The sequence below is a fragment of the Scylla paramamosain genome, chromosome 11, assembly GCF_035594125.1.
Source record: "Scylla paramamosain isolate STU-SP2022 chromosome 11, ASM3559412v1, whole genome shotgun sequence".
Taxonomy (NCBI): Eukaryota; Metazoa; Arthropoda; class Malacostraca; order Decapoda; family Portunidae; genus Scylla; species Scylla paramamosain.
Window position 1 is genome coordinate 11,473,005 of NC_087161.1, and position 9,496 is coordinate 11,482,500.

Genomic DNA, 9,496 nt, shown 5'->3' on the forward strand with positions numbered 1-9,496 from the left:
ATATATATATATATATATATATATATATATATATATATATATATATATATATATATATATATATATATATATATATATATATATATATATATGTATATATATATATATATATATATATATATATATATATATATATATATATATATATATATATATATATATATATATATATATATATATATATATATATATATATATATATATATATATATTATATTTTTTTATTTTTTTGAGCAGTTGTGTGTATGTATGTATGTATGTACATGTGTACGCGTGTATGTGTGTGTGTGTGTGTGTGTGTGTGTGTGTGTGTGTGTGTGTGTGTGTGTGTTTTTGGTGGCGGAGGAGACAAAATATGAAGTTACATGTTGTTAACCGAGATAATCTGATTGATCCAACCAATGAAGGACGACACCTTTACGTACACCCCGGGGACGTCCTTTCTCCCGCAGCCGAAGCCCCATGACACAAGGCCGCTAAGCTCGTAGTAACCATCTACCTTGCACACAAGTGGACCCCCACCATCACCCTGCGAAGAACAAATCAATCAGAACGTGAAGCTGAAGAGGAGTAAACATGAATGGAAGAGTTCCTTTTTTCTATAGAGCATCAGTGATCACATCAAGATGTGAGTGGACATGAATTGGTGGTTAGTCTTACATCCTCATAAAAAATAAATAAATAAATAAATAAATAAATAAATAAATAAATATATATATATATATATATATATATATATATATATATATATATATATATATATATATATATATATATATATATATATATATATATATATATATATATATATATATATATATATATATATATATATATATATATATATATATATATATATATATATATATATATATAATGAAACAGGAAAGTGAAGATATAGTTGAGAGAGAGAGAGAGAGAGAGAGAGAGAGAGAGAGAGAGAGAGAGAGAGAGAGAGAGAGAGAGAGAGAGAGAGAGAGAAAAAAAAAAGAAATATAAGCGTATCAAAGGTATTCAAAGAACAGGCGAATACTACCCGAGGCCCCTCACCTGGCAGGCGTCGTGTCCCTTTTCACCGCCCGCGCAGAAGGAGGATGCTGGGAGTATAAAGATCTTTTCAGTTACTGCGTTGATCTTCCTCACGCACTCGTTGTCTGACACCACGGGCATTTCTGCTTCACGTACTCGTAGAGGGATTGGGCCTTCTGCAGGAGGGAAAGGAAAAAATTTACTAGAATGGACAGACGAGAGGATAAGAATCAGAGTTTATATATATATATATATATATATATATATATATATATATATATATATATATATATATATATATATATATATATATATATATATATATATATATATATATATATATATATATATATATATATATATATATATATATATATATATATATATATATATATATATATATATATATATATATATATATATATATATATATATATATATATATATATATATATATATATATATATATATATATATATATATATATATATATATATATATATATATATATATATATATATATATATATATATATATATATATATATATATATATATATATATATATATATATATATATATATATATATATATATATATATATATATAAATTTTTAAGTTTTATTTAGCATCAAGATCTTTCTATCTGCCTATCTGTCAATCTATCCAAGATCAACGCATCTATCTATCTATCTATGTACTTATCTATCTTTCTTTTTTATTTACCTTTCTATCTACTTACCTACCTACCTGTCTACCTATCAACCTACTTATCCACGTATCTATCTATCTATCTGTCTATTTATCTATCTATCTATCTGTCTGTTTGTCAGTCTACTTGTCTTTCTGTCTGTCTGTCTGTCTGTCTACCTATTTACCTATGCCTATATCTACTTATCTATCTATATATCTTTCTATCTTTCTGTCTGTCTACATCTACAAGAAGATGGTTGTGATAAGGTTCCATAGGGCAGCAGGCGATCGCCTTGTAAGATGACAACTGGAAAACATATCGGTACTATTGCGACCACATCAAGTCCATACAACAAGGATTTATACCGAATTTGTCATGGTGACATTAAGGAGACTTGCACATCTCTTAAGAGTTCCAGACAAAAGTACCTTAATCTGGCAGCTTCAAATAATTTGGGGATTAGGAAAGAAATAAACAAAGGTGATAGGGTTTTCAGCTCAGCATTACCCTTGGGTAGAATACAGAAAATAGGGAGAGAATACAAAACACGGTATACACTGCAGTATTATAGAAGACATGAATCCTCTTTTGTGAATTAAGTCAGATCCATAAATAATGCGAAAACTAAACACTATTTTACTAACAGTGATTTTCTTTTTTATGTAAGGGAGGCCCTGCCCAAGGAAAAACAGTGGTGGTGGTGGGTTGGGGAGAAAAATCCCACTGAAAGTGCCAGTCCCTAGAGAGAACGGATCAAAAGTGTATCTTCCGAATTTCCCACCATCTGGCTACGACTACAGAGTCACTCTCAAACTAAATTCATCAGTGCTGTGTACTTCTCACCTAACTCCTCTGACTACAAAAAAATGATTGGACCTCTTAACTTTAAAAGTGGAACACATTCTGACTCCCTTCCCTTTCACGAAGATCTCCATTCTTGGAGACTTCAGTGTTCGCCACCAGCTTTGGCTTTCCTCTCTCTTCACTGACCATCTTGGTGAACTAGCCTTTAACTTTGCTATCCTCCACGATCTAGAACAACTGGTGCAACAACCTACCCATATTCCTTGGAGATATGCCCAACATTATTAACCTTTTCTTAATCTCTAATCCTTCTGTTTATGCTGTTACCCTATCTTCTCCGATGCGCTCCTCCGATCACAGTCTCATATCTGTATCTTGTTCTATCACTTCAATCCCTCCTCAAGATTCCGCAAAGCGGAGGTGCCCCTGTCGTTTTGCCTGTGCTAATTTCGGTGACCTGAGGAGGTATTATGCTGATTTTTCTTGGAATGACTACTGCTTCCATGTCAGAGATCCGTCTCTGTGTGCTGAGCGCATAACTGAGGTGATGGTGTCTGGCATGGAGGCGTACATTCCTCCTCTTTCTCTCGACCTGAACCTTCCAAAGCTTGGTTTAACACAGCCTGTTCTTGTGCTATACATGATAGAGGGGTGGACCACAGAAGGTACTTGAGCCTTCCATCACCTGAACTTCATGCGCTTTATATTTTTGCCCGGAATCATGCCAAGTCTATTCACCAACTAGCCAAAAACTCCTTCACTAACAGAAAGTGTCAAAATCTTTCAAGATCTAATTTCCCTTGTGACTTTTGGCACCTAGCCAAAAACATATCTAATAACTTTGCTTCTTCATCTTTCTCTCCTTTATTTCAACCTGATGGCACCTCTACCATCTCATCTATTTCTAAAGCTGAACTCTTCGCTCAAACCTTTGCTAAAAACTCTACCTTGGGTGATTCAGGGCTTGTTCCTCCCTCTCCACCCTCTGACTATTTCATGCTAGCCACTAAGATCCTTCGCAGTGACGTTTTCCATGCCCTCGCTCGCCTAAACCCTCGGTAGGCTTATGGACCTGATGGGTTTTCTCCTACTGTGCCTCCGTGCTTGTAACTTGCTTAGTCAAACTCTTTCAACTCTGTCTGCCAATATCTACCTTTCCTTCTTGTTGGAGGATTGTTTACATGCAGCCTGTTCCTAAAAAAAAGGTGACCGTTCTAATCCGTCAATCTACCGTCCTAGTGTTTTAATTTCCTGCCTATCTGAATCCATCCTCAACAGAAAAACTTTCAAACACCTATAATTTCACAACCTTCTATCTGATCGCCGGTGTGGGTTCCGCCAAGGCAACTCTACTGGTGATCTCCTGGCTTTCCTTACTGAGTCTTGGTCATCCATTTTTTACGGATTTTGGTGATACTTTTGCTGTTGCGGTAGACATAAAAACTTTTGACAGAGTCTGCAACAAAACTTTGCTTTCCAAACTACCTTTCTACGCCTTCTATCTTTCTCTCTGAAACTTAATCTGAAGTCTCCTTTCTGACCGTTCTATTACTGCTGTGCTAGACGGTCGCTTTTCTTCAAAATCAATTAACAGTGGTGTTCCTCAGGTTTCTGTCCTACCACCCACTCTCTTCCTACTATTCATCAATGATCTTCTAAAACCAAACTTATTGTCATATCCACTCCTACGCTGAAGATACCACCCTGCACTTTTCCACGTCTTTTCGTCAACGTCCAACCCATCAGAAAGTAAACAGTTCACGCAGGGAAGCCACTGAACGCCTGACTTCTGATCTCTATAAAATTTCTGATTGGGGCAGAGCAAACTTAGTATTGTTTAATGCCTCAAAAACTCAATTCCTCCATCTATCAACTCAAGAGAACTTCTAGATAACTCTCCCCTGTTCTTCAATGACATTCAACTGTCCCCTCTTCTACACTGAGCATCCTCGGTTTCTCCTTTGCTTATTATCTAAAGTGGAAACTTCATATCTCATCTCTAGCTATAAAACAGCTTCTATGAAGTTAGGGGTTCTGAGAAGTCTCCGCCAGTTTTTCTCACACCCCAGCTACTAAATGTGTACAGCGGCCTTATCTGTCCATGAATGGAGCATGCTTTACATGTAAAGGGGAGGGGGGGATGAGTTCTACTCATACCGCTCTTTTAGACAGGGTGAAATCAAAACCTTTTCGTCTCATCAACTCATTTCCTCTGACTTCCTTAAGCCTTTCTCTCATCGCCACAATGTTGCTATCTTCTACCGCTATTTTCATGTTAACTGTTTTTTCTGATCTTGCTAAATGCATGTCTTTCCTCCTCCTGCGGCCTCGCTGTGCAAGGCTTTCTTTTAGCTCTCACACCTTTTCTGTCCACCTCTCTGGTAAATTCTGGAACTCACTGCCTGCTTCTGTATTTCCTGCTTATGACTTGAACTCTTTCAAGAGGGAGCTCTCAAGACAATTATCTTGTCATCTGACTTTTCTTTCGGAAGTGTTTTGGGAACTGGCACTTAAATGGGCCCTCTTTTTTTTTTTCCTAATAATTTTGTTGGCTTTGGCCAGTGACCCTGTTACATAAAAAAAAAAAAAAGCAGAATTACAAGAGTCTTTGAAAAAAAATTTAGTAATAGGCAGGAAGAAATGCAGAAACAGGCATGAAGTTCCAGAGTTTATCACTGAAAGGGATGAAATATTAAAAAGTGCATTAGAGAGGTGAGCAGAACAGGGGTGAGAGAAAGTAGAAAGTCTTGAGCAGTGGGCACATTGAATGGAAGGATGTATGGAGGCTGAAGACAGTTTCAGGGAAATAATGATCTTATTATCCAAGAAATATCTGTCTTCATCTTACAAATATCATTATCTTACTTCACTCTTACTACACTAATTTATTAGTATGTAGGGACTTATATTTAGACGACTATCGTCGTAGGGATAATTGATGCAAAATTAACACATATGAGAGAGGAACATCTTGCGAACGTGAACGCTTGTCGAGGATGCAAAACCTTGAAATTGTTACCCGTTAAGAGACCTTGACCACCGATACATGAAAGTTTTTGAGAAATTGAGTTTTGGGTCTTTTTTGAAAAGAGTTTTCCTTTTGAAAGAGTACCACCCTCACTATTTCAAAACTATGAATGGTCGGAGACACTTACTCTCGCCCATATATCCGTAGCCCGTCACAGTACATCGACTTCCGGCCACTTGGTTCACGCCCCTCGCCGGCAGACATGCTAGACACACTCCTTCATTCAAGTCTGCGTGTGCGTGCAGCTTCAGGAGGGCAATGTCGTTGTCCAGCGTCTGGGAATTATGGTTATGGTGGATGTAGGTCGTCGCTACACGCAGGGTCTGGGCGCCAGGAGAGCCAAACTTGGTCGTGAGGTCGTGATCGCCAACTCTTACATAGACGGCATCGCCGGACCTGACAATGCTGTGTGGAGAGTGAGGATAAGTAGGGAACTTAGAAAGGTTTATAGCGATTATAGGAGACTGCTGAAAGTTAAGAACAATATGATAGTATCATCGGTACTGTACGAGCTAGAATTTGGCATCGTAAGTCGAACACGCACACACACACACACACACACACACACACACACACACACACAGAGAGAGAGAGAGAGAGAGAGAGAGAGAGAGAGAGAGAGAGCGTTCGAACAGTCTTACTTGGTAACGCAGTGGGCAGCAGTAAGGACCCACTGTGTGCCAATCAGTGCTCCGCCACACAAGTACTGGTTTTTAGCATTGATGAGTGCCACCTGCCAACACCATTCGCCAGCCAGCGAGTCCTCCCCACCTACCACGCGCGCCTCACGCTCACTGCCCTTCACCCCGCACACATACTTATTCCTTACGGGGGCGCGGGTGGTGGTGAGATGTTGTGGAGGAATTCCTGTGAACAGTTTCAAACCATCCAGTCAAATGTATATCCACATAAAAATCTTTGATACACCCATCTCTATCAGCTTTTTTTTTTTTTTTTTTTTTTTAAATAGAAGGATTGTGGAGGTAATGAGAACAAATATATTTGTGTATTTTTAACACTATCGTTCAAACGGTATCATAATAACAATTTTGTACATAATCATGCACAGAATATGTCGGTTCCTTGAGCGGGTAGGAGAGATGGAAAACCTGCTAAGCTGTCGTTTCCGAAAAGAAAAGGAAAATAGAAAGATTTTTCGAACCGGGGGTAATTTAGTTCCAAAATTGTCTTGATATTTCTCTTCTGAAACTGTTCAAGTCTTACGAAGAAAAAAAAAATAATGATAAAGGTGAAAGAGACAGAGCACCAGTCTTTACTACTGAATGAGATGCTGTTCATGTCACCTGCGCTGGTGACATGAACAGCACTAGGCTGAGAAAAAGTAAAAGATCTTGAGCAGCAAGGATGCAAGAGGAGGGATCCTAAGCAAATTAATAAGTTTTAAAAAGTAGTAACCACGAAAACAATGGCATAAAACAGCAAGACATGCAGCATTGCCGTGGAGTGTGAGAAATTGGAGAGTCAGTTAAAGGAGGAGAGTTGGAGAAGCGAAAAGCTTTGGATTACACCATCGTCAAAAGGACTAGTAACGTTACCTGCAGAGATGTTGGGGACTAGTGTGTACGGCTGGCGGTCGTAAGGCGGCTGTTCGTAGGGAGGTTCCTGGTTGTAAGGAGGCTGATTGTATTGAGGCTGTGAAGGCTGCTCGTAAGCTGGTGTCTGCGGGTATGTTAGCTGTTCAAAGGAGGGCTGAGGTGGGGGTTGTTCGTACGCTGGTTCATAAGGGGTATCTGGGTAGCGATCATACGGTTCATGCTCGTACAGTTGCTCATAAGTTGGAAGCTCATAATGTGAGTGCTGTGGGTATGAAGTATGGAGATAAGGAGGTTGGTGGTGGAGATCGGGGCCATGCGGAGGGTAAACTACAGGATCATATACCGGGATGTATGCCGTGTCGTTTCTAGCAATGTTGTGCACTTCCTCGAAGTGCAACAGGTCCCGCAGGGCAGATTTGGGAGAACAGCACTCTGTTTTGTCTTTGGCGCAGCGGAACAATTGCGTCATCTCAGCATTGCCTAGGAAGATGAAGAGGATTATGAATGACGTGGGTGAAGTGTGTGTGTGTGTGTGTGTATGTTGGCAACAAAATTTCGAAATCTTACCGAAACAAGTGAAGGAAAGGAACGGCTGGATACAGGTCCCGGGACACTCTTCCCTTAAGTCCGGTGCCTCAGTGGTGGGTGGTGGTGTGGTGGTGGTGGTCGTTGTAGTTGTCGTCGTTGTCGTCGTGGTGGGACGTGGACGCGGAGGTGGTAGAGGTCTTCGATCAACAGGTGTGCGATGGTGTGGTGACTGCCCATAAAAGAAGGGCGTGATAATGTCTAGTCCATATGAGGGTGGGGGACGAGAGGAGGGCAGGTGAGGAGGTGGGGTTTGACGTGGTGGCGGGGGTGACTGAAGGGACTCGTCCTCCTCCCGGTCGTCGCAACACACTGTGCCTTCCTTGCAACCCGATGCTTCTACCAGAACAGAAGGTTGACTACAAAAAGAAGACACTAGTGCAGGCAGGCAGGTCCCGGGACAGGGTGGGAGGGCAGACGTCCTGGTACTGGTGGTTGTGGAGGGTATGGTGGTGGTGGTGGTAGTTGGTGTGATGGTGGTGGTAGATGAAGTATCTTTAGTGATGGATCCTTTCTCTGGAATATTCTCTAATGCCTCTGGACGCTGACGTTTCGAAACGCAACAGCGACTGGCACCACGGCAATGACCTGACCAGTCTACTTCATCGCAGATGAAAGCAAAGAAAGTAACAATACAGGTTCCTTTGCAGCGCAGTTTAGGTGGAATGTTAGAGGGTAGTGTTGGGCGTGAAGAGGATCGAAATGGGGGGCCGGTGTAAACGGTGGTACGGGGTGTGGTGATAGTGGAAGCAGAAGCGGTCATACTTGTAGTCGTGGATGTAGAGGCATTATCTACTCGATCATTTTCCTGATTCTTTAACGACTCCTCCATCTGGAATATTAGAAAATTGTGATGGTTAGGTATTACTATTGTTACCTCTGCTGCTGCTGCTGGTGCTGCTGCTACTGCTACTACTACTGCTACTACAACAACAACAACAACAACAACAACAACAACAACAACAATAACAATAACAACAACAACAGCACCAGCAACAACAACAACCACAACACTTATTCCTGTGCATCGTCTGTATTCAACAACACTCATTCCTGAGCATCGTCTGTATTCCACAACACTCATTCCCGATTCTTGTCAACATAACTGAGCACGATCTTTTTATAGGTTAGTAAAACAAACAAACAAACAAACACCACACACATGGTGTTTGACGACACATTACATACTAGTATCAAAAGACAGTTAAAGGTATATCCTCAGCTTACAGCAAAACCAATAAAAAAATAACATTTTGGGGTGGCCCACCACTGTGGTGAGGCACATCCTCATCACACTATTTCTTCAACACATTCACAGTATTTTCACTGGCAACAGCTATACGGTTAGTGATTGCAAGAAAATTCTTCCCTTATCGAGAGTAGTCCTATGAAAATCAATAGAAGACAACGATCATATGAAATGTAAGAACAATAGCATTAGGCACGAAAATATGTATCTGAGTATTCGAACCGTCCTAAAGAAAACATGAACCGAATATATCATCCTCAGAGCAGCGAGGAGATGCTCACTTCTTGACGGCAGGACGCTAATGAAGCATCGAACTGTACATCTGGCATGCTGTTCACGCATACGCTGATCCCGAATTCTGGATACATCTCGAATGAACCTATACCGGCGAGCTGCAAGTGGGTGATGCCACACACGTCTACATCTGACATGCTGTTCACGTACGCGCTGATCATGAGGTCCGGATATACCTCAAATGAACCTACACTGGCGCTAAGCTACACTGGCACTAGGAGCTAGACTTGTGAATTATGCAAAGTAACTCATAAGGCG

At 40.3% G+C, this 9,496-nt stretch overlaps 1 protein-coding gene across 1 annotated transcript in view; it reads right to left on the reverse strand.

Moving 5' to 3' along the window:
* Positions 1 to 227: 227 nt before the first annotated feature.
* Positions 228 to 9,496, reverse strand: part of LOC135104949 (protein masquerade-like) — a 37,665-nt gene continuing 28,396 nt past the window's right edge. The window contains exons 7-12 of the mRNA XM_064012764.1: positions 7,678 to 8,527; positions 7,111 to 7,590; positions 6,196 to 6,421; positions 5,682 to 5,959; positions 1,051 to 1,205; positions 228 to 529 (exon numbers count right to left, since the gene is read on the reverse strand). Coding sequence (XP_063868834.1) covers positions 362 to 529; positions 1,051 to 1,205; positions 5,682 to 5,959; positions 6,196 to 6,421; positions 7,111 to 7,590; positions 7,678 to 8,527 — 2,157 coding nt within the window. The 3' untranslated portion in view covers positions 228 to 361. The remainder of the gene's footprint in view (positions 530 to 1,050; positions 1,206 to 5,681; positions 5,960 to 6,195; positions 6,422 to 7,110; positions 7,591 to 7,677; positions 8,528 to 9,496) is intronic.